This window comes from Ambystoma mexicanum, chromosome 1q (genome assembly GCF_040938575.1).
Source record: "Ambystoma mexicanum isolate Mex_15411 chromosome 1q, UKY_AmexF1_1, whole genome shotgun sequence".
NCBI lineage: Eukaryota > Metazoa > Chordata > Amphibia > Caudata > Ambystomatidae > Ambystoma > Ambystoma mexicanum.
The window spans coordinates 10,932,660-10,959,481 of NC_090922.1; the positions used below are offsets into that span (position 1 = coordinate 10,932,660).

At 43.8% G+C, this 26,822-nt stretch overlaps 1 protein-coding gene across 3 annotated transcripts in view; it reads right to left on the reverse strand.

The window, feature by feature from the left end:
* CADM3 (cell adhesion molecule 3) overlaps positions 1-26,822 on the reverse strand; it is a 1,437,124-nt gene that overhangs the window by 1,199,755 nt on the left and 210,547 nt on the right. For all 3 annotated transcript variants that reach the window (XM_069635417.1, XM_069635418.1, XM_069635416.1), the window contains exon 3: positions 8,243-8,395. In XM_069635417.1, coding sequence (XP_069491518.1) covers positions 8,243-8,395 — 153 coding nt within the window. The remainder of the gene's footprint in view (positions 1-8,242; positions 8,396-26,822) is intronic.

Consider the following 26,822-nt stretch of genomic DNA (forward strand, 5'->3'; position numbering starts at 1 on the left):
ACCATCCTGCCATCTGTATCCCCATTGTCTGAAGGACCTTGAACGGAACTCTGGGGGCAACCCAGATCAGGACCCCTCTGGCATACGCTGAGTATGCTGAGACAATTGTTTTCCTGCTCCATTTTCTAGTCACCATGTCCAATTTCTCTTTGGTGAGGTGTGTCTCCTGTAGGAGTGCTATATCTATCTTCTGGCGTTTGAGATATGTCATGACTCTATTTCTCTTTATATAACTGTTCAATCCTCTGACTTTCCAGGTCACAATTCTAAGATCCCCCATACTCGTCTATCGATTTGGAATCTCTTTCCCCGCTTTTACTCCTCCCTCTTTTCCTCCGTACCCCAGTGTAGACCCTACTCCCGTTAATTATCCCCAATTTCCCTCCCACCCTCCAAACCATTCCCTACTGTCGCCCAGCTCCATCCCTGGATCTCAGGCTACCCTGCATCTCGTTCTTTTCTCGGCGTACTGCCGGTACTCAGAATGCAGCAGGGGGATACCGAACTACCAGTATCCTAACTACTCTAACTACTGGGGGTGATAGGGTGCTCTTGAGTGCTGCTGATTATGGAGCAGTACCTTTGACTCCTGCGTTTACCAACTTAGTGCTGCACTATGACATCAGTGCTCAACCATCTAGGTGGGCCCACTATCCTTGTTTCGCTTATTACAAATTACAATTCTGTTGTCTGGCTATAAGTTTGTGACTAAAACATTACCCACCAATGTTCGTTCTGGCAGTGTCAATTCTGTCCACATTTCCGGCTCTGTGGGAACCCCTGCTCACTGATCTTGACCACCGTCTGCCCGGTCGTCAGCATCCGCTGGGCAGTTCATCCTGTCCAACCATGTGGTTACCTCCTCTGGGGTGTCGAAAAATAGAGCTTTATCTTCATGCAGTACTTTCAGATTCGCGGGATACAACAACATATACTTGAATCCAGACTCATGCAACCTTTTAACCGGCACATAATTCAGCCGTTGCTTCTGTACCAGGAATGTGTAATCCGGATACGCTGTGATGTTCGCTGATGCTCTGCAAATAGTCCCTCCTTTGCGGAAGTGCTCCAGGATCTTCTCTCTATCCTTATAATTCAATATCTTGGCGATGAGTGGCTGCGGAGGGGTTCCCGGTGGTGGCTTTCTGGTCAGGGCCCTGTGCACTCTCTCCACGGTGAATCCCTGAGTGAACGCTCCAGTGCCTATATCTTGCAGCAACATGTTTTCTATATAATTTGTCGGGTCCGGTTTCTCCCCTCCTTCTGGAAGTCCCACAATGCGCATGTTATTTCTGCATGCACGTCCCTCTGCCTCTTCCACTCTTCCCTCCAGGTTATGCACTCGATGCTGCAATGTGGAGACTTCTTTGTCGTTAGCAGTGCACACAGCCGTATTAGCTTCTACCTTTCTTTCCAAGCCTCCTGTGCATTTGGATAGTGCTCTAATGTCTTGTCTGAGGAGGTTGACGTACCACACTGAGGCATTGATCTTGGACTCCAGTGCCGTCATTAGTTCCACAATGGCGGTGTTGATCTTGGATCCCCACGATGACTTCAACTCCGCAATAGCTGCCAGGATCTGTTGATCATTGCATGTTGGAGATACCTCTCCTTGTGTGCATTGCTCCGAAGTTTTTTCACGACGTCTGTTGCGTGTGTTGGCTTAACAAAAATGTCTATTGATGGCTGTTTTGCCTTTGGTTTAATTGGTTTAGATGCCATTCCACCTCTTTTGTGTTGTCCTGATCAGCTCACCTAACCTGAAATGTCTCACTCAGGCCTCTATGTTCTCTCGTGGAGCCTTGCAGTCTTCCAGCCAATGTGACCTTCTTAGCTTTCTGACAACAATGCCGTGCAAGCATAGGGTGTTTGTGTTAGCATAGGTCCGTGCCAGCTATGTGGTCCGCTTCAAACCACTAATATGTTCTTTCTCCCTTCGTGTCACCAACGTTGTCTTCTGGTATTCGTTTCTGGCCTGCGTGGGTTCCAGCCCTATAGCTGTGTCTCTGTATCGACTCTATATTTTAGTAGCCGAGTCTCGTATTCACTTTCCGTATTACCACAATATGTGGTGCCTCTTTCAGTACGATATTACAGTTGAGGTCTTTGTCCTCAACTGTGGCGCCTCTCTCATTCCATCCTTCTGATGTTTGTCTCAATGTGGAGAGTCTCAATGTTGGTTTTATCATTTCGGGCCTTTAAATCATTTGCGCTCCAGGCCCTCCCTCTGTTTGTGCCCCCGGCACCTGATCTTTGCCTTTACCACTCCAACATTAGCTTCTTTGGGTGTGACCATGAACCGTCTATCTCTCATAGGTTCCTTCACCTTGGGACTCCTCTGTGATTGGTATTCTCACTCTTATCATGTCCTCCATAATCTTTGGCTCGGGGCTCCACATCTCTCATGCTGCATTCACCCGTCTGATATTACTATTGTAGTGCGCCTCCCCGCATCGTATCATTCCAGGTTTATGTTCCTCTCAGGCTCTGTTAGGCAGCTGCATGCCGTTCGCTCTGGCTAGTACTTTCTGGCTCGTTACTGTTGCAACGCCATCATTTATTTGTAGCGGCTGCGAACCTGAAGTGCCCGCCGTCCCGTCAGCGGTGTTCCTCCTGGGCACGAACGGTGCAACCGGGCGCAGACACTGCAGCAACGCAACCCGTCCCGCAGTGCTACTCAGGACTTGCAGGGCGGGCGGCGTGATTCTCGCACACTCTTATCCATGTAGTTATTACACAGCGCCAAACTGGTTTATCATTGCTATCCCTCTTTATTAGCCCGGTCAATCAGCTGTTACTGTTTCCTTCATTGTTGCTTTGTTCACAGCCCTATCCCACCGAAGCACGTCATGCGTATTTCAATACCAGTCTGTACTTCAATTACTTCAATGGCACACAGACAGAAATCCTGCACCTTCGTTCTCCGCTGGGCCACCCTCGTCAGGTATCTGCAGGTCTCCCAACGGGGACGGGATGTGTTAGTTCAAGTGTTTTGTGCATCCCGTTTTTCGGCCACTGTACGCCCCTGGTTCTCGCTTTCTCAGCAGCTTACAGAAGTGTCAGGTTCATGCATCCGTCGCCTCCCGGGCCAGCACTCCAGTTATAAGTGGGACTTGCAACCCGCTTTCCACATCGATAGACAGACCTGCTCCGTTGTCCTCTTTGTCCTCTGTTGGTCCTTTGTTACAAAGTGGGTGCCATTTTCTTTTCATACACCGCCGGCTTTGCTCAGTCCATTTATCTTTATAGCTGCTTTTCTCCTGCACTAGTCTGCATACGAGCACAATCCCCTTCTGCACTGCATACTCCCACAGCAGTATCTTCTTTTATGGCTCGGGTGCACTACTATCAATGCACATGTACTTCAGGATCTTGCAGGATCGGCATGAGACTCAGGAAGAAACGTCCTGTGTCATGGCTGCTTAGCCAGGCCCCCCTTCATATAGTTACTAACAAACTAGATTGAATTAGCTTATAATTATACAACTCCATCATGGCACATGGCGTTTTGTCTGCATTTTTCAGTTGATACCGAAGTAGTAAAAATAAATTAACTACTACTTGTACAGCCCTATACAAATCGGAAACTCATGCTACAGACAACTGATTGTGTACTGCCCGAGGACGCCACTTAAAGACGAATTAGGGTAAGCTTAGAGATAATGCAAATGCCAAACTATAGTTGACTTTTATATGTACGAGTTCCTGTTGGTGTAATTAATTTGCTTTTTCACACAGTACTATGATGCATAATAATAGGAATTGAATATTGTCCAAAGGTAGACCCGTGGTCCCTACCTAAATGTTACACGCTTTCACTCTTTCAGACCAGCCATCGTCAGAGGTGATATAAACACCTACACGGTTTCATTCCCGAATGCAGAACTTCTAAAGAGTTCACTCTTCATCTACTACTCGTTTTTTATTTTAAAAACGATTGAGGCACTATTAAATACTAGATGACCTGACAGACAGCAGGTAAACTGACACCGAGTTCCTTTCCTTACTTACTCAAATAAGTATGTACATGTCGATAGCAGAGTTATAAATTCACTTGTAGACGGTCGATAAAATATCACTAAATGTACACAACATCTTCTTTGGTTTGACCTCTTAGGGTACTGATGGAAGATTTATAGCCAGCAAATAGGGCATTGTCAATAGATCACGTTTGGCTACATTTGAACTACTGAATGAGCAAATAACCATCATAGTCTCAAGTAAACTGATTGTTTGATGATCTAAGTTTTTAATCACTAGAGAGAGAGAGATAAGAATACTGATTCATTGAACAGATTGGAATATTTTATAAATTCCTCAAGATTCCTTCCTATTTAACAGGATCGCCTCATAGGACAGCTTCCACCGCCTGGAACAGGTAATTGTCTACCTGTACCTAGCCTGGCAGCTGTATACTGTCAACAGGAATCATAGCAATATTAGCTTACCCTGTTTTTTATGTTTTCTCAAAAGTTCCTCCAAATAAAAGTTGAAACAGCCTTCATAAAAAGAAGACAAAGTCCAACTTCGCATATAGTCATTGTGACAAAGTTTCCATCCTCCTGAAGAATGTTCCTTAGTAATTTAGAGAACAGAAACATATTGAGTTTAATCTTCTAATATTTTCCTTATTAGCATGCCATCAGAATCAATTGAGATTATCAACATCAAAATGAATATTACGTTTTCACTGTTATGGTTGTTGTTTTTTTCCAACTAATTGATCATATTGGAAATTCAGATTTCTACTGATAAGCACAATTGTCACTAGACTATCATTTTATAACGTTTTTTTTAACTTGGTATGCTCATTATATCTGTTTTTTTTTAAAAAAAAGTTTGTGTATTAAATTAAATTGACATATTTTTTCAATTTGTTTATACTATTGGTCGAACTGTTATATTAATCCATCTACCTTCTATATATTCCTTGTATTTAAATGTGCCACAATTTAGCAACTACTTATCTATCGGGTCATATTTCTTTATATGGACTTGATAGACAATTATGTTCTTCTACTCATGTGTTTCTCTCTACTCAGCACCTGGCTGTCGCCACTTAACGTTCCTGCTTTTTACAACTGCTGGCACCTAAACTATGGAATGCTCGACCCTTGGATTTATGCGTGTGCACTAGACCGTCATTGTTTAAGTTAGTTTTAAAAACACATATTTAACATAGTATTTCTCCCTAGGACTCATTTTGATTTGCTTTTTATTATTTGTATTGTTTATCATATTTATTGTACCGTTACTTTTTGATCATGGCCAGTGCTTTGTTTGAAAGTACTAAAGAAATAAAACAAATACACCAATCACTGGCCTACCACATATTAAAAGTCACACCCATGATCTACTTCTAACCATTAACACCTTCCTTATTGTTAAGAAGGATTTCTGAACTCTGTTCTGGAGGAGCAGAGGTTCAGAAGGCCAGCCTAGTTTCTTGGAACAGGGTAACCTCTGGAAAAGCCAGCCCAATCAGGGTAGCTATGGCAGGCGGTCAAGACTAAGGGCCTCATCACGAGTTGGGCGGTAACGCCGGCGCTAAAAGCGCTGGCGTTATTAGCCCTATCGCCAAACCCACCGGCGCTATTAGTGCCAGATCACGGGTTTGGCAGAATGGGTATTGCCCATTCCCCATTGAGCCCATTCGGGAATTCCCCATTCCCCATTGGGTTCAATGGGGAAATTTCGCGCTTTTAGCGCTGGCAGATTTTCCGCCGGCGGTATGAGCGCGAAATTTCAGCAGATTTCCCCCTAGCTAACAGCTGGGGGGAAATCAGCCGAAGCCCTGATTTGGCAGACCCTTAAATCCGGCAGATTTAAGGGTTACCGCCAAACTCGTGATGAGGCCCTAAGTCTCAGGAGGGGTGAGGGTGAATGAAAGACCTCAATGAGCAAACAAAGCAAGGATACTTACAAATTACACCAGACAGGTGTTATATTAAAAATATAGACACATTTATTACAAGGCCTTTGTAAAATAGACCATAGCAAAGAGTCAAAGTAACACTAAGTAAACCAATACATCACACTCATTACAATATATATACAAGACCAATGGGGTCTAAAGGGTCAAACGCACAAAATATGTTGACAACCTAGAGGGGAAGAAAACAGGCAGCGCAGGTAATCTTTAGACCCAGTTTCACATCAATAATCCACCTAACTAAGAGGCAGTCCAAGCCCTACGAAGAGAGGAGCCTTGTGCTCAATAGTACATGCACGCGCTTGTGCCAATGGGCAGAATAGGGTCTCTTCAAGGGTCTCTAGCAGCTCAGGAAGGTGGGTGAGGCGATGCAGAACAAGTTCCCACTATTCAAGAAGGACCTTCACTTGATGGCAGACGCAGTTTGAGAGTGCGGGATGGAGTCGCTATTTGGCAATAGCTGTGGAAAGGAAAGGGGCCCTGAGGGGCCACTTGTGCGTAAAAATGGGCTCCTGCGCTAGGGGCCACCGGTTGGGGTAAGGACTACTCACCAGACCTGGACGCAGGCAGACCCAAACTTCACCAGTACAGTCCACTTCGCTGGCAGGTTCAAATGCGGCAAAAAGGACGTCTCGGCACCTTGCAGTTCCCAAGATACAGTGATGATTCCCAAATGGGACAGTGGCGATTTCTCTGCTCTGGGTGGCGGAATTGGCCCAGTTTCACTGCAGCAGGCTTCAGGGGCAAGAGGGTCACAAATGTAGCAAACTTGCACAGGTCGTTGCCCCGGCAGGGCAACGCGGAAACCGCATTTACTCCGGTCCCGGCGCACTCGTCTCTCTTCAGACCTCGGAATGCCAAGTGTACGAAATTCACTGTGAGGGTGCCGTGGATACAGAGCTAGTAGTATACCAGGTTTCGAGGGCCTCCTCGAAACGGCGGCGGTGAGAGAGCAAAGGTCCTGCGTAAACTGGTCAGCCCACTGGTTGGCCCAGGGACACTTCTGAGAAAGCCTACTCGCAGGGTTTTGTGAAGGTGCCGAGAATAGTAGGTCCCACTATTCCAATGGGTTGAAGCTTCTTTGCAGACCTTCTAGTACGACCAGATGCAGAGGAATCCCACGGGACGACAGCGGGCTCAGGGTGCCAAACCTTCCAGCGGGTCACCAAGGGTTCCTTGACTCAGCTTTGTGTTGTAGGATACCTGGCTCCTATCCTTTGTTTGGTGTGAACTCAGGAGATCGACATGGTAGTGGTGTTTTCAGCGTCCTCTTATCCAAAGTTCCCTTTGCGCCAAAATGAAAGAGGACCCAATGGGAGATCTGCTCACAAACACTCACTCCATACGTGGACCAATCACGGACCACGGTGGTCCCAGGCATTCAGGGCATCCCAGACTCTCTGGCACCCAGTATGTGTATTGGGATCAGACATCCCAGCCCAAATCCTGGAGGCACACACACAAGGCATGCAGAATCCCACAAAAGCATTGGAATTCACTGGAAAGTGCATGACCAAATAAGGACGGACCCGGGTCGACTCGACCTGGGGAAGGTGAAGGGGCAAGATTGCCAAAGGACATGACAAAGAACCTCGTGGCATGGGCATTTTGGAGCCAGGCCACCTATTTGTGCCAAACGCGGTTAATGCAGTTAACATGGCAAGAAAGGGTTAAAAATAATGCGAAACGATAGCTGCCACCAGTCCTGTCCATGACACATCTGCACAGTTCATAAAAATCCTGCGAGAGTTTCTAGGGCCTTTGAAAATGACTAGAGACCGAGTGTGCTGTATGGTAAGATTCATTGCACACTTGTTACATGCTGCACAAAAGCTGCAACATGAGGTAAGGACTAAGGGAAAAAAGGTCTCCCAGTACTGACTGTCTTAAGGGCATATTAGTTTTCCCATAGAAAGTGAGCGAACGCTCAGAAGAGCGCAGCAGAAGGCTGTGCTTTTCTGGCAAAGTCAGTCAATGGCGTTTAAACAGCAGCAAAAAGTCTGGGGGTTGACACATGGAGGGAAAATTACATACAATATGAAAATCTTTCCTAACACTTATTACTTTTAAAACTCCCATCCCAATCACATGGTCTAACCGCTACAGTATTCCTTTTCCCCCCATTCATCTCCCATTACACACTGGCTTCTCGGGACAAGGTTTTAAGAAATGAGACAGAAAACATGCACAGCAGTGGTCCCAGGAAGTATGGTCTTCAGTAAGCTGACCCTTAAGGGTCATAAATAGTTTCACTCTCTGAAGTTTATAGGCAAAGGGGGAACTTGTGAAAGTACAATAGTAGGTACTCACCCAGAACAGTAACCAGTGCTTTGGCCATGAGTACAGGCATAGTGAAAATTGCACATGTGTAGACTCCTTCATCGAACAATCCAACATCACTGATACTGATGGTCAGTTCATTGGAGGTGGATTTTACCAGCTCAATCCGGTTATCCCTCAATGCTAATAGAAGGAAGAAGAGAAATATATGAGAAAGGGGGTTTCGGGATAGGTGGGCATAGACTTACAGACATACAAAGCCATGAAGACAGACCGATACCTGCCAAGGAAGTTACAGGCAGAAAAGAATATATATTGGTAGAAACAAACAGCCGCCACCAGATAAACACAGACAGACAGACAAAGAGGCAAAGACAGATATACAATGAGAGACCGGCACAGATATAAAACCAAAGGATGAAGTAAACCACAGGCAAGCAGGAATGGATAGAAAAGAACAAAGATTGGCAAGTGGAGACAAAGAAAGACATTTGAATTGACAGACAAGAACAGTTAGAGAGGCACCTATATGGACACAAATATCAAAAAGACAAGCAGAAGCAGGCATGTAGCCATGGGGGGGTAGATTCACTAACACAACAAAGACAAACTCTGACAAATGGAGAGACAGACTAGGAGACACCATGACAGACAGTCAGTCAGACAAGAAGAGACAATGACAGACAGGAAAGAAAAACTTTACTCACTGTAGTGACTATTGTACTCTGAGTCAATAGCGCCCTTTCCTCCATTCATATGGGTGACCTTCCAACGGCATCGGACCAAAGCCGTTTGCAAAGCAAAACTAGATCTTTCCATTTGAATTCTAATCGCGATGGGGCGGGGAAGCATAGCGTGGATAGCCCTGCTGACTGTCTTCTAGCAACACCCATCAGTCCTTGCACTCTGCTCATCGGGTGAATCCAGGTATACATTTTAAGTGGATGAAGGGTAGAGCATGGGGATGAAAAGGCACTATAGATTAAGAGTACAGTAGGCACTATCGTGACTTTGTCTTACTTCTATGTCTGTTCTTCTTTTCACCATATCTATGGCGAGATTGTGCTGAATTTATGCCACAGCGTGAGCGGACCTACTGGCCTACCCAAAAAGGTTCTGAAGAACGGACAGACCAAATTTGGCATCTGCTCTGGAGTAGTGCTGGTAGACTGTTGAGGAAGATGCCCCCCATAGCAGCCATTTTCATGACATTGCAAGGGACGATTCTCTACAAAGACATAGCTGCAACCTTAGTTCTCATGGCATGAGCATGGAGTTCATTTGGGAAAAGATTTTTTCCAGGAATCATGTAGGCTTCTAGAATGCAATCTGCTATACACTGAGCGATATAAGCCTTCAAACCTGGAGTGATAGAACCTTGACATCCAGAGATAATAAAAGACTGTCTAATTTCCTGAGCTCCTTATTACTATCGAGAATTTCAGAGCTCTCCTGATGTCTAGACATTGTAAGGCCCTTTCTACTTATGTTTGTGGGGATGGGAAAAAGCATGTAAGAACCACCTAATGATTCATCTGAAATGTCGAAACTACCTAAGGTAGAAAGGAAGGTAAGTTCTATTGGCATCAAAAACATCAACTGTATGACAAAAAGGGAAATAAGGTTCATAGAAATACAGAAGGTCACCCTATGTCCTAGAGGTGGCAATAAAGAACTACGTCTATGACAAGACGAAGCAAGACAGATTTGTCGTTTCAGAATAGTGGAACTAGGACTCAACTCGGACAACGAAATGGCATAGTTCCGGAAGGGAGACCCACATACATCCTTTGGATATTGTTTTGAGTTTTATATATATTGTATTTTGTTTGAGGAGTCCATATTGTGTGAGCAGGCTATATTGTTTGAGTATTACATATAACCTATACGCAATTAACATGACTTAAGAAATGGGAACAAAAAATGCGAAGTGCTACCACTTGGAGCCAAATAAGATACTATCACATACAACTGAGAGCATGCTAATTTACATATGTGAGTAATTTAACAGGAGGATAACCTGTAGAGAGATACATATACATCCTTTGGATATTGTTTGAGTATTACATGCATTCCATTGTGTCTAACCTTAGCACAATTAGAATAATTGGAGCTTTGACAACTGTCAGGAGGCAAGACACGCAATGGTCAAACACGTAGGGAACCCTAATTGCTAACCTGATTATAAACACAAACAACACAGCATCTGTAAATGCTTCAACAAATAGAGGCTAACTTCCATTCGCAACGACATTGAGCAAAAAAGCTAATTATTATCCGATATTAATGCCACAATCAACTCCTTAAATAAACACACTAAGACATTGGATTGTAACGTGCATATGTTACTTTAATTTAAATTAAATTAGCAGGCAAACCGTAATTCTTATGGTTCTAATTTAGACCAATAAAATAGAATGAAATTACATTATTGACATAAATATGCCTATCTGTATTATAAAACGAGTATGATTTAAAATACAAACATTTTGTATGGCATATACAACAACCTAAGGATACAGCAACTGTGGCAGATAAACCACTATATGACCTCAGGAATACATAGGCAGATTCCAAAGTATGGCTGCCACTGTAAGGAGAGCCATTAAGAGAGAGAAAGGACTACAACAGTAGCCATGGTACCGCCTATAAGAACAGGCCATGGAAGTCAGCGTCCTTATTGTGACCGGACGCAAGAGGCGCAAGAGACGAAGGAATTTGCAGGTAAGCCCTGGGGTTTTACAAGACCCTCCTTATGGCTAAACCAATAGCAACCAGATGCGCCGGAGGGAACACTAATTCAGTTTCCCTCACTCACTTCTCGTAATTTGCTGCATGAACAATATACACAATAATGTGTTTGCAGAAGCCGAATCATACTAGATCGAGTGGTCAGCCGCGCGACAAACACATGTTATAATATGTTTGTTAAGCCAAATATGTAGATAGCGGGAAACAGCACCGAGGAGCGAACAATATGACAACTAATTTTAATAGAAAAACACGCAATTAGGCCAATATTCAAATCAGTACTAACAACGATTATTGTCACATCAAGGGAGGGATTTAACCCATGAGATGCAATTCACAAACAAAGACTGGAAGATATTCATGACAAACAAGGGTAAGACATGGAATTCCACCATAGAGCTTTTCAATAAAATACTAATATTTAGAGAAATTATATTGCATATAACCTTAACAATCTAATGCATGTATAACTATCCCAGCACATGTACATTTATATTATGCAAATGTTTGGACACAAAAATAATATGTACACTACTTTAAGGGTCAACATACTGCAAACTGAGTCAGACCTCAAGGAATTATAATAAGTGTGTGTAAAAGAAAATCTGTGCTAGATATTTTGATTCTGGAAATCTATAGTACGGTCAAGAAATCAATAGTACGGTTAAGAAGGCAGTATGCGGTATAGATGTGTAAACACAATGTTACATCTTACTTATACCATTTTTTTTTCTTTTCTCTTTTCTGTGCTGTTTCTTTTGCCAACCCCAATTACCCTACTTGGCCCCCCTCCCTCATCTCTGTGTTTTCCATTACTAATCGTGAAATATCACGTCATTGACTATTCACAGCATGCTATGGCTAACCGTTTCAAACGCAACCAATGGGTATGATGACACCTGTATGACTCATTATGTATTATCTTTTTACTTATTCTTTATATACAATTTTCTTATATTGCTTACATTTCCCTGTTTTTCACTGTTTGCGTCATGTGATAATTTATACACTTGTATGTCTAAAATCAATCAATAATGTGCCAAATTGATCCTTGGAACATATGCTTCTATTTATGTATTGTATATATATCATTTCGATTTATCAAAGCTATTGCCCTGATTTGAAAAAGGCAGAGTTAATGCCAAAACACGTGTTATCACAAAGGGCCAAACGAATCGTAACACTAATAGCAAAATAAACTTCAAGCAAGTTTCAACCAAATCTCAGTTTTAGAGAGCTTTTTTGTGGCGCATGTTCTCGTGTGAAGAAAACTCACTTTGAACCTGTTACACAGAGTAGAGGAATTCATTGTCTCCGATTATCACTTCACACTCATGTGACACCTTTGATGGAACTATAGAAAAATTAGGGCGCGGAGGTCAAGAAATTGATATCCCCAAATAAGTTCCTCACAATTTTTATTATAAGTTCTAAACAAAACCATTTCTCTTTTGAAAACGGTGGATATCTCAGACCGGGAGAGCTTGTATCTCACTAATGTTCCTGGCCAAAGTCCCTGCTACCAAGAAGACTGTTTGCACTTACCCAATTTAATATTGTGCAAGACAATAGTTCAAATGGTTGTGGGCAAGGACTACAAAAACCACATAGAGTTCTCAGGAGGTATAAGGCTTTTTCACTGGCTGATGCAAATGAAGAAGGCCCTTGAGTCATCAGAAGACCATAAGAGATGTTGAGAGTTGCACTAGGCTCCCATAGCCAAAATCATACAAGAGTCTGCTAACTCCTAAAGATTACAAGCTAGACAGAAAGAAGAGAATGTCTTTCAAAGAGAAGTGCAGAGGATTGAGACCCTTTCCCATGATCCAGTGGCAGAAGCAGGTCTTTTTACTCCAATACTAACAAGTTGATTGCTCCCTAGCGGTCTGCAGGATAGCAAATCCTCTTCTGACAGTCCTAAATGTCCATGAGTTCAACTGTCAAGCACTTGGTAGTAAAGATCAGCAATTAAAAGGGAGGACCAACGATGGATGGTGTACAAAACTCCCCTGCTGACTCAGCAGGTCCAGGATTGAAGCAACAGTTCATGGGCTGCCTGAGCCAGACGTATAAGATCTAATAAACCACATTCTCGTCAGCCTCAGAAGAGTGGCTACAATCAGAAAATAGTTCTGTCTGTTCTAGAAATCGCACAATAATCACTAAATTAAGGGTGTTGGTGGAAAAGCATGGAGAGTCTGCAATGCATGTAGGTGAAATTTCCAATTCTGGTTTGTTACAAATGAGGCTAATGCTGTGAGACCCCACAGATGAAAATTATTCTGGACAACTGACTCAAGAGTTCAGAAATAACAGCCTTCACATGAAGAGGAAGAAGATAATACGGATATCTTTGATATTTTTAAAAAACAATTAAAAACAAATAGAGAAATTACCTCATTTTATTGACCGAAAAACGAAAATGACTTTTTGTTTTTTTCCTTTTTTAAATATAATGCGGGGGGAGTCATCCCACCCCCTCCTTGTCCCCCTACCGTAACTTATACTCTTACCCCAACCCCACCTATTATTTACCATAGCTATATACCCAAATACCTACTGTTTTTGGTCAAATAAATAAGGTAATTTCTCATTCATTTTGTATTAGGTTATTTGTACAGATTTGAGATAATACCCATGTTTTACATTTAAGACAGGAGAGAAGGTGATCTCTCGGGTGTCTTCCTATAATAATTTGGGAGTTAAACTTCCATTAACCACTCAATAGATTGCCACATTGTAGACAAATTGAATGTAGGATATCTAATTTGCAGGAATTTATGGTTTTTGCAATATGTACAAAACCCAACCTATCAATTATATGATTAGTATACATCCAGCCAAGGTGGTCTCAGCAGCTCTGTATGGAGCAGGTATCTGAGTCTTTGGGAATTCATCAAGGATTCCGTCGCAAGAAAATATGTTCTGTCGTAGGATCTTGGGAGGTCCGAGCATCTTTGTCGACATATGCCTTCACAAATAACTGGGTTTAAATTATATAAAAGACGGTATCAAATAACAGGTCATTGCTCTGGTTCTACATGTATGGACTAACTCTAGTGCTTCACTTAGGCAAAATATTATGAATTCTATTAACAGATAAAGTAATGCTGTGCATATTCCGTGGCTTGCATGTGTTGCAATGGAACTAAAATAGTATTCATAGTAGTTCAACAGAAGATTTAGCCAGTTTTGGCAAAGTGACATGTGTGAAAATGAAATCAAAGTATACAGAATTGTTAAATACTTGTAGAGTAAATATTGAATTCCAGAAAGTGGCTAATCAGTTATTAGCTTCCATATCTAATCAGGATGGTTTACAAGCTTACATGAATATGTGTTCTTTTGTTAAACGTTTCATCAATACAAGATATAATTGTCTGGGATTGAATGCAATGATGACAAGGCGAGGTAAAAAATCAAGAAAATCACGTGATTCAGTATTGTGTTTCTTTTGTGAACTGGAACAGAACCATAAGCGTTATTACACTTTTTAATAATTTGTAGAGAATAAAATTAAATATGGAAAAATTCCATCAGCCCCGGAATTGAGACAGCATAGCTTTCAGCAGTGCTATCCAGTGCTTGTGTTTATTCTATCAGCCAAGTCTCTTGCTGGTAACTGTGCTTTGTACCTGTGCACTAGTCGTGCTCTAGCCAGGAGGAAGTAGTTTATGAAAAGTGTGGCTATATTAGCAAATACAAACTAGGGAATATTTTAAATGACCTTAAGACTTAGATACGTTGAAACCCGCAGGCTGAAGTTCTACCAACACAGGAAGTGGGCTAATGCATTCTTGATGTCCTGCACTTTTTCCTGAGTGGGGAAAAACTCCCCAACTCAGAGTTCTAACCAAAGCCAATGAACTCGATATCGTGTCAGTGGCATACAACACCTTTTCTGATTGGCTAAAAGCCTTAAATTGAACAAACGTTCTGGTAGCATTTAAAGGGCCGCTCTTGCAAGCATGTATGCCTTTGTCCCAATGGACAAATCATCCAAAAAGGGATACATGTGTTTTGCCTTCAGGGACAGATGTGCAGCTACTGAGCTCATCCACTTGGCGAAGACTGGGGAGGTGCACTGAGCCGGAAAAGATGAAGTTGATATTGGAGGAGGCTCCCCTCCAAAGAAAACCTCAGGTTTTCCCAATATGGATTTGCAGAAAGGTGTCGTACATCAACAGTGCACACTGGTGAATGTCTTGAATTTCTCAAAGGAATTGTAAATCTCGCACAATGTCCTATTTTGAAACAGAGAAAAGGTGGAAATAAAAGCAATCTCCCTTGTATCCGAGCGGAACTATTGGCCATTATCTGGAGAAGGCTTCAGATTTCCTGAGGGGAATGAAGCAGAATCGACCTAAATGACAGAAGGTGAGGAGGGATGACAAGAACAGCAGTAACCCGTCGCAATTATGGTTTAGATCAATGAACTCTCTGAGATGGCTCACCATGTCATTAAATTAGAGAGTTGGCATCTTACTTCTACACAATAGAGGGAGATGGGACTGAGAAGAAAATCCCATTAGGCGGGCAGGGATGCTTCACTTTTTGGATTTTCATGCACCTTCTAGGTTCTTGTGGAAGGAATACGGGAAATAAAATGAAAAATAAATAAAACAAATGCGGCATGATGAACAATATTCACAAATAAAATAAAGTTTTCTCCATGTCTCACGTTAGGTCACAGCCCTAAGCCCTTTGCATTTTCTTTTTCTAGGGGGACTTAAATATTCCCAGATTGCATTACCTTTGTCACTACTTGTTTCTAATGGATCTTTTTGAGCCTGTAAACCATGATGAACTAAAAGTGTTGTTCAGGAAGAATCAGTGCCAATGACACTGGTGCTCATCTGAGTGAAGCAGCTTGACAGAAAAAGACAATGCGACTGCCCATAAACTGGTGAAAGTCATCATGGGGTGGGTGGCCTATGTCCCCCTACAACAATCGGCAGACCGGAAGTCGTCAACTGAAGTGGTTGCCGGAAGTGAAAACTATTGAGGATTTATGAGATAACAAAAGAGTCTACCGTCTTTGGAGGGAGGTGTGTGCCAGAACGCCTTGTGATGGTTCTAAAATGTTCTTAGGTTTCGGTTCTGTCAGATGACCAGTGATATCCTAGACCTCCACTGAATTCAAATGAGGGTTCTTCCATATTTCTTTTTGCCTCTGCAAAGGTGTCCTTCTGCAGGGTAAATCCATATTTTTCTGCACCCTTAAGTAAAAGAACACCTGCAAGTGTGGTCGGTCTGAAGTAGTCTCTTCCTGAATGTAGAGACCTAAAAAATGTGCAACTCCACTCCTATCAGGGAACATTATAGCAGACAAAGGTGTCTCCTCATCAGTATCATCCCCCTCAGTCAGGACAGGATTGCCAGTGACAGGGTGGCCCACCCGCTCAGATCGGTAATGGACATCAGTGCAAGAAGATGCTCTCGCCCACTACCTGTCCCAGATAAGGGAGTAATTGAACACTGCTGAAGGTGGATGGGATTGAACAGGGCTGGGTCCTGCAGCCAGCTCCGCTGGAGGAGGAGGCTGTGTTGGCTAAACGACCTGTTGTGGAGCAGGAAATTGATACCACATCATGACTAAGTTTTTAAAATATTGGACCATGATGTTCAACTGCATCAGATGCTGAAATGAAAGGAAGGGTACTGATGTGGCGCAAACCTTAGGTCCACGTACCTCAGAGAAGACGATTCTGCTTGCACAAAAGAATCACTAACAGTAGGAAGAAGGGATATTAGGGCTCCCCTGTGAGGAAGTACTCTAGGAAAGCCTAAGTGTTGCAACATCACTGACAAGCCCTCTTGTACCTATGGAATATATATGGGTTACTACTTCATTGGCTGCCCCTTATCTGTAGGGCTACAGACTATGTCACAGTGATTGAAGTATCTGTGATGAATCTGATGATGTCATTACTACTTTACCAGCAGTAACCTCTTCCCATGTGGCCAGGGAATTGGCAGTCGCTACCTGATCTGATCCTGGGGGTGGCTATATGAGGGAGCATCTCATGGAGGGAGGTGACCCTCAGAGGGGTGACACAACATCATCGGATGAGACCTGGTATCTCCTTTTCCTCTTAGGGATACCCCTTCCATTCACCAAGCCTTAATGGCCTATTGTAATAGTTCCTTCCAACCATCCATTGGACCCACTAATAATACCTTCCAATATTCTGTACATAAGTTACCAAAAACTGACTACCATTTCCATGCATATGAAGGTACTGTGACGAGAAAGCTGAATGGAGCAATGAGGATCAGTAAAGGCGAGAAGCACAAGGTGCGCTCAAGTGGTAGTGAGCGCATGATAGGTGCAGAGAAATTTAAATACCGTAACCAGCTGGCAGGAGAGAGACGCTACCTGGGAAAGTTTTGTCCTCTCAGTATCGTCCATGTGACTACTGTGCTGCTGAGAAGACCATGGAGCCAGCCGGTTCAGGGAGAAGGCCAGAGGAAGAAGACTGCCGGAGCCGGTCCGTCACGTAGATAGTGTCAGAGGAAGAGGCAAGAATTCCTGGCAATCACGGGAACCGGACAGCAGTATCCAGTCCGCCCCAAGACGGAGAAGCAAACAACAAGTAAGAAGGAGTTGTGAACGACGCAGAAGCAACCAAGTGAAGTCGGTGAGCCCGAGAAGTGGGAATGGGACTCCGAATCGCTGCTTTGCTGTTACTGCGGGAGAACCAAAGAACACCACAGAAAGCAGGTGAGTACTCAGGAGGGAAACTGAGACACTGGGGCATTTCAGCAACCGTACCAACGCTAAATAAGAGTAAATGAAGCACATAAAAGAGAATGTGAAACGCAATATTTCCGAATGGGGATTAACAGAATGAATGCAAATTTGTAAGTATGTCAAGTGAAGCACACGAGAAAGCCCTGGCAGGACAGTATACCAGGAAAAGTGAAGTTGGCAAATGAGTAAAGTGAATCACATGAGGAAGTCCTGGTGGGGGAATACGCCAGGCAAAGCCAAGACTGTGAGTAAAGAGTTACATTAACGTGGGGAAGAAACCTGGCAGGGGAGCACACTAGGTGTCCTACGAAGTTGGCACTAGCAGCCAAATTGTTTTATATACAAGTTGTTTTTTTATTGTTGCTTATCAGAGAATTCCAAGGAAGACTCATACCCATGGATTAAAGTGTCTTGAAGAGAAAACCTACAGAAGGTAGCAATCCCCTGGAACTGTGAACTTCATCTATTGGGAACGTTTGCGTTGGAGTTAGTTACTCCTTTCCTTTTCAACTTGAACATTTGGGCACTTTCAAGGTCAAGACATTAGCCTTTTCACCTTAGAGTTACATTTTAGAATGGGAGGGCCAGAATGGTATTTCGGAAACAGGACATTTTTGCTTCGGACATCTTGGTATTTGACAGACCCTTCATTTTTGGTTGAGGTAGGGAAATACCTCTTAGAGTAGGGACAGCAAAGCATTTTCCAACCCCTTTTTATTTTGAATAAAAGTCTATAACTGTAAACAGGAGCTCTCTGTGTCTGCATCTCATTCCTGGCTCTTTACACATCCCGTTTTTTCTCAGTGGTTTGCCACAATTTTGGGGCTGCTCCAATACACTTTCTCTGAGGCGCAGGGAGATGCAATGGCCAGCGTGAGCCAGTGATAAAAATGGTTGCTCTGAAACACTTTTTCTGAGACTAGGAAGTGTAGCATTCAGCGCAAAGCACTTTTGACATGAGCCTTGTGGTTCCTCAGGGAGAACCCTGGTAGTAAAGAGGACCCCCTGGAAAGTATCCTGGAAAAACCACAGAGGCACTTGGGGTCAGAGTGACTGGAGTCGCAGTTCCGCACTGGCCGAAGAGATCGCCTCCCCGAGGAACACCGCCACAGTGAACAAGGTATGCAGTGCTTCCAGGGAACCTGAAGGAGGGCAGAGCGAACTGGCCATACCTCAAGCCTGAGTGTGAAACCAGATGCCCCAAGATGGGGTGAAAAACAAGTTAGCCCAAGGCAGGGTGAGAGACAGGAGATGCTGAGACTGGTCATGAGAAGCCAAACATCAAGGCAGGCTGCGAGAAGCATCACCCCAAAGCTTGGTGTAAAAAACAAAACTCCCAATCAGGGAGAAGGAAATATTACCCCAAGATGGGGCGAGAGACACTAAATTACAAAACAGAGTAACTACTAGCCAATTACAAACGTCAGAGTCTACTATCCTAGGAGAGGAAGAATAAAAAGACATTGGGAAAACCTGAATTTTGAAATATATCACTAAGCAAGTGGTATAGCAGAAATCAGAGATACTTTTGGGTGGGGTTCAGAAGCCAGTAATCGTAGAAACCCCATACCAGAGTTGGCTTAATCTTTCTTTGTTAGTGGTAGGGACAGGATTCAGGGTAGATTATGCTTTGGACACAGTACTGTGTTATGTTTGTAAGACATTCTGACACGCAGCCTTTATTATTTTCTTTCTAGATTATGGTGAAACCTCCTTGGAAATTGAGATTGGGTAGGCTTTACTCTGTTTTGTTTAATAAAAGTTTGTGTGTAAAATGACCTCTTATCCACTTCCTGAAACCACAAAACCTACCTGCTCCATGAACAACCATGGCATCTCAGATTGTTTCTGCATCCATTCTCACTCCCAAAGGAGCCAAACTGTAATAAGATTAAATATCTGTGCTTTCGATAACTCTGCAATACTGAGGCCTAAACAGAACTTCTATTTCCTAGTTTGAAAACCTACCAAATTCCTCGATTATGGCCGTAAGAGAGGTTTCCAAGTTTTTCATCATCAGGATAACATCTGCAAATAAGCAGAGTTGTTGGGAATCCCCGCTGTAGGTAACCTCCTCTCTCCTCCCATTGTTTCTTATATGTGCTGTGAATAGTTCCATCGAGAGCGCAAAGAGAAGAGGAGAGCGGGGCAACCCAGTCTCGTTAACTTCCTCAGGGGGAAGAACTCTGATAGCGTACCAATTACCACTCTTGCTATTGGTTCCTGATAGTTGACCTAAATCATTCTGAATGTATGCGGGACAATCCAAATCTCTCCAGCAGCATATGTAAACGTCCCCAGTCCATGCAGTCAGACACCTTCCCGGCATCAAGCGCAAGAAGTTCACTCTTGAACTTCGGCCTGTGGGCCCTGTCAACAATATTAAGGACCCTTCTGATATTATCAAAGGCTCTTCTGTTCGGGATAAGACCTGCTTAAGCAGAGTCAACCAACAAGGGCAAACAGGCCTCTATGCTATTGGCCAGGACTCTCATATACAGTTGTGCAACAAGCTTCCCGCTTTCCCACTCTCACTCTGGCCACCCTGCTAGGGCCCTCTTCCTTCGCCTTCCTGTCAGGTCAAAAACCTTGGTGTCATCTTCGACTCCACTCTCTCCTTCTCTCCTTACATCACGGACCTTGCCAAGAAGGCTCACTACCAGTTGCACCTCCTCAGAGGTATTCGTCCTTTTCTCACTTTTCCCCAGAAGCTCACTGTCTCCAGCGCCCTGGTTCTCTCTAGGCTGGACTACTGCAATAGTCTCTTTCTCAATCTGCGTTCCTCTACTCTCTGCCCTCTGCAACTAATCCAGAACAGGACTGCAAGAACTGTCCTTGGTCTCAAGCCCAGGGACCGTATCTCTCCAGCCCTGAAATCTCTCCACTGGCTCCCGGTGGCTGCAAGGATCAAGTTCAAGACCCCCTGCATCGTCCACAAGGCTTTCTGGGGCCGGGGCCTGCACTACATCCAACTCTCTCTCTTCCTAAACACCATCCTTCTCGAGCCCTTTGCTCAGCCACCTCTAATTCTCTGAGGGTCATCCGCTTCTCAAGGCAGAGAGTGGGGAGTAGGTCTCTCTCCTCTGCAGTGCCTCCCTCTGCAATGGCCTCCCTGCCCCCCTCAAACTTGAGCCGGACAACCTGAAGTTCCGAAAGCTGCTCAAGACCTTTGTTTTTGCCACTGCATTCTCTCTCTCTCTCCCCTACTGACCTACCTGTCTGCACTGCTGACTGGTGGCCTGGCTACCCTCTGAGTCTCACCGGTTACCAGACTCCTCCACGACCAGTCGCCCCTGCACTGCCTCCGGGCCTACCTCACACTTAGCGACTGTAACTCAACCCCACAGGCCTCTGCCTCCATGCACTTACCCAGAGCACTGCTGCTGTGGCTGCACTTGCTCTGTGCAATTCTGCCCTTATTGCACTTCCCCTTTCCCTCTCCCTGGCACTTCGCCCTTACCCCCTGCACTTTGCGTTATCGCACTTGCACAATCTGAATATTAAGATTGTTGTTTTGTCCTCCCTCTGTCTCCCCCTCCCTTGTCTTGTCACGCCTAGAAACACTTGTGTACAGGCGCGTTATAAATAACTTATCATATCAATGATATTGACCTGTAGGAAGAACAGAGACAAGAATCCTTATCCTGTTTATATATTATAGCAACCTGTGATTCCTCTGTAGTTTTAGTAATGCAACCTGTGTCCCTCAAATGATTAAAGAATTGCGTGAGCTGCGGGGTCAGCACCAAGGGGTTTTTCCCTGGTTCCTGTTAATTTTCAGCCTCTTAATTGGCTCTCAAGCCTCTGCCTCTGCGATGGTCCAGTTTATCCCTTTCATCCTACGCAAGCTTCCTCAACGAGGCCACATTTCAAGTCTTTCCCTGGTCCATGGGAGAGTACTCCTCGCTGGTTAACAGAGTGGTGTTATACTTTGCAAATTCCGTCCCTTTTCTACCTCCGGTCTTGTCATAGACCCAGTTTATTTTTTTAATTAGTGTTATAACATTCCCATGAAGGAAAACTGCTGTCTCGCTTTTAGAAACGTGGCTTATTAGTTAGCAACATATTTACTTGAGCTCTTGCCGCCATTAACCTTTTACCTACATCCATCATACCTGAGTTTTTGTACAGCTTTGCGAGCCAAGCCAACTGTTCCCTTAGCACCTTTTACATGTGCAAACTTGGCAGCAACCACAATTTCTTTTTTTGAACTTCAATTTGAAATGTTAACAATATTACATCAATTAAATCAAGTCACACAACACAAAAAGTTTGTTTTCCCGGTCAGATTTCCCTGGTGTATCCCGATCTTTCCACATCTGTACCACTGCTATTCTCCCTGCCCTAAACATGGCCTCTCACATCCGGAGATATCTCATTTCCACCCTACCCTCAAAGGATTGGGAGGATGGTACTAAGCACCATCTGGAGAGGGTCCAATGTGAGCTGTTCCCCGTTGCTTCCTTCATCCAACTCAGACGTTTGCCCCAATAAATCTGAATCTTCGGGCAGTACCACCACATGTGGAAGCATGACCCAATTTTACCACACCCCCTGGAACATCGAGGGGATGAACTGAACCATGGACATTTTTTGAGAGCTTGACAGGATCCCTATGACATCCATGTAACATTTTAAAGTTGTGTTCCATGGCCGAAGTGAACAAATTTCCATGGAAAGTGACCTTACATATTCTATCCCATGTCTCCTCATGAATATCTGTACTCACAGAGACCACCCAGAATTTCTTAAAAGTTTGTCTATTTCGTATGTCAGAAGTGATTGGAGAGGATCCCTTTGCTAGTTTCGCCTGATAGTATCACTTTCTCAAACGGGGTCAACTCTCTAATTAAGTTGTCATTCTATCTCTTATCGGATAGCCTCCCTTTAAGACTTAAGTATTCAAAAATGGAGATTGCCGCCCAACTCAAAACCTCCTGAAGTGCTTCATATTCTATAAATGCACTGTCAGAGAATACTTGAGCTACCCTCTCCAACCCTCTATCCGACCACTTCCGAGTACACCGAAATCCTTGTCGAGAAATGTCTATTGGAGGACTCCAAACCAAAGTCATTGGAGAGTGCCACGTTGACAGGAACAGATTAGTCTTGTTAATTTTCCATGATGTCCATACTACCCCCAAGGTCGGATCGTCTCTCAATGTTGTAGGTATCAATTTAGGCAGGGACCTCAGTAAATCCCTGACTTTTATGGGGTGAGCCTCCAAATCTTCTAGGTATGTCCAAAGGATCCCCATGTCATCTCTCATGTGCTCTAATAAGACTCAATTGTGAAACTTTGTACTATTGGAAGAGGTCAGGGAATCCAAACCCCCCCCACTTCTTAGGCAGTGTCAGCGTGGATTGCTTTATTGTTGGTGTTTGCCCTGCCAAATAAATGTGCTACATGCTCTCTCTAAAGAAGCTATCCGGCAAGACAGTGGGCAGGGCAGAGAATAAATATAGGAAGTGGAGTAGAATTTTCAATTTTATGGAAGTCAATCTTCCGTACCATGATAAGATTAGCGGCGACCAGCGCTTGTGGTCCCACTTTAAGGACACCAACATGGGGTTAAAATTCACTGCTCCCCATTTGGAGTGATCTCTTGGTAACCAAATTACTAGGTAAACGATCTCCATCTTCTCTACCCTCATGCCGTAAAGTCTGCGCCTATCGTCCAAACATGATTCGGCTGTCCAGATCGGCATAACACTGGACTTACCAACATTCATTTTTAGCCCAGACAATAATCCAAACGTGAGAATTGCGACAGCAACTCCGGCAAGGAGGTGTGCACATCATCCAAGTATGCAAACATGACATCTACAAAGAGGGAGTGCTTAAACTCTGCCTCCCCATATTGGATCCCTTTAATTTCCTGATTCAACCTCACTGCTATCGCCAAAGGCTCCACCGACAGCAGGACATATAGCAATGGTGAAAGGGGACAATCCTGCGTCTTACCACTCGATAGATAAAATGGAAACGATAACGACTCATTGGCCTGGACTCTAGCTGTCTGGGGGTAATACAGAGCTGCTATCCAAGTTCAAAAATGTCCCCCAAACTCCATTTGTCCCAGTACCCTGGACATGTAAAGCCATTCCACCCTGTCAAAAGCTTTCTCTGAGTCCAACGATATCAAGGCTGCTTCAAGGCCTGATCTCTGTGCCACATGCATAAGGTCTATGGTTTCCCTAATATTATCTGCCCCTTGCTATCTCTTAATGAAGCACACTTGGTCACTGTGGATCAAAGATGGAAGGGCATGCTCAATTCTACTCACTAACAACATGGCCAATACGTTCACATCTGTATTCAACATAGAAAGGGGTCTGTAGGAGGTACAAAAGGTTGGATCTTTACCTCCTTATGTATAACCACTATTATTGTCCCAGCATTGTTTTTGGGAGGGTACCCCCTGCCAGTGCGTCATTAAAAACCTTCACCATGTGTGGTGCTAGCAGCGAGCAATACATCTTATATGCATTTATAGAGAATCCGCCGTCCCCTTGTGATTGCCCCCCTTCATATTTGTAATTGTGCTGACCACTGTTATAGGCTCATCTATCTTGGCAGCTGACTCCTGAATAAGCTCAGAATCTGTATTGAGTTGAAGAACCTCATTATGTCTGGTTGGCCCCCATCGCACTGAAAGGTGTATAGGCGCAAGTAAAATTCCCTGAATTTTCCAGGTGGTAACTGTACCACCGTCGGCTCTCCTAATACCCACCAGCATCCTCGAGTTACGTTGCTCTCTCAATCTCCATGCCAAGATTATGTTGGCATTATCCCCCTTTCTCATGGTACTTTTGTTTTAAGAAAAACATTTTCTTTTCATTGTCCTGTACCAAAATAGCCTTAAGTTGTGCTCTATATTTTTTAAAGTCTGCAGCCCCTTGCGGAATTGGAGATATTTTATTACTATTATTATAAAATGTATAAAAGCGCAAACTATGGCCCAAAGGCAACTTGGTGCTGGGAGGAGAGCAGCTCACACAATCAAATGCCTCAACTTAAACTAAAAAGGGGAAGAGGATCTAAACAGCTGAGTCTCCACTGCTTTCCTGAAAAGAAAATACTCAGCCAGTGCTCTCAGGTATAGCAGAAGAGCATTTCACAACCTAGGGGCCAGCACTGAAAAAGAACGCCCACCCAAACGCTTTTGATGGTATTTAGGAATCTTAAGAAGTACATGAGATTCAGACGTAGACCTCTTACTGGACAATAACTTTCCAATTTCTTTTTAAGATAATAAGGACCAATATTGTGCATAGCTCGGTGGACAATGCAGAGAATCTTAAACGTAACCGCGCTGCCACCGTCAGCCGGTGCAACCGATGTAGAAGAGCGATGGAAGGATCCAAACGAGGAGCTTTAAGCGCCAATCGCGCTGCTGAATTCTGAAAGTCTTGCAGCCGCTGGATCTGGTAGTTCGGCTGTCCCAAATAGATACCATTACAGTAATCTAAGGAGCCCATTATAGTAGATGTCACCAGTGTAATGCGGTTTTCTGATGGAAGCAAGGCAAGAATTTTCCTCAGAGCTTTCAATCTTCCAAAGCCAGCACCACAGGTGGCAGAGATTTGGGCTTCCTGTGATTCATTTGGAAGGAGTTTCACCACAAGACTCTTCACCAAGGCACAGGGGGCTGGGCATGGACCAAGTGATTCAGGCCAATATTGGGTATTCCAGAGGTGGTCCCTCACATGAGGCCCGACCACCAATACCTCTGTTTTGATTCTGTTTAATTGTAACCAGTTGGCCGCCATCCAGCTACCCACTTTCTCTAAGCAGTCACACAGCTTCCTGGGAGATGCAGCTTGAGAAGAGTCCTGCTGGAATATTAGCTGCGTGTCATCCATGTAAGAATAGAAAAATACACTGCATTCTCTAATGAGGTCAGTCAGCATATGAACATACAAACTAAACAGAAGGGGGGGATAAGGCCGACCCTGCAGCTCTCCACAAGACAACTCCACAGGAGAAGAGAGACATACTCGGAAGGACACTGTTTGAGAGCAGCCTTCCAAAAAAGACCTAAACCATGCCAGGAGAGAACCGGTGAAAACCGTTTGCTCCAACCTAGTCAATAAAAATAAAATGTCATGATCTACCATATCAAAGGCCACAGAGAGATCCAGGAGAATAAGTACTCCGGTCTCTCCACGGTCCTGGAGAAGCGCAAGATCACCTAGCAACGATATAATTATGGACTTAGTACCCATCTTGGGATGAAAGCCCATTTGAAAGGGGTGAAGGCAGTCATTATATTCCAGGAATTTAGAAATCTGAGGGTTAATCACCGCCTCCAACAGCTTCATCATTGCTGGGAGCAAGGAAATAGGCCTGTAGTTAGCAGGCACTCGAGGATCAAGGTTAGCTTTTTTCAAAAGCGGCAGAACTACTGCATGTTAAAGAGCAGGGTGCACAATGACCATTGAAAAACAGTACTGCAGTGCGTCAGTCAACATAACCTTGGCTCTTGGAGGAAGAGCTTTCAGAATATGAAGGGGGACCGCATCAATGGGTGAAGCCGATTTAAGCCCCAGAAGAGCTTTGCAAATAGTTTCATCGCTAATTGGGTCAAGTTTAAAATTGCTTATCAGAATTGAGGAAGATAAACCATTAGTAGGACAGATTTGACGATCTTGCGAATATCAAGAATCCTTTTATAGAAAAAAGTCTTAACTGGGCATCACAGGGTTCAACAGAGTTACTTGCAGGGCAGACTAATATCTCTGGCTACTACGAATAATTCTCGAGAAGCACAGGCTGCTTCAGTTATTCGAGTAGCATAATATTTTGTTTTTTCTGAACAAATCATCTGGTGATAAGAAAGCACTGCTTACTTATAGAGGTTGTGGGTGACTATGTCATATTTAAGTCGCCAATTTCTCACCAGCCGCCTACACCGATGTTTCTGAATTCTCAGTTCAGGAGTATACGACGCCTCAGAAGGCTTCATTCTGCCAAAGTGAGGAAGACAAGGAGCTACTTTCTCAACTATCATCTCAAAGGAGTTTAGAAGAGAGGAAAAATGATCATAATCCTTCTCCCTAAGAATCCTGAATTCCTCAGAAAGTATCTCAGTAATGTCAGCC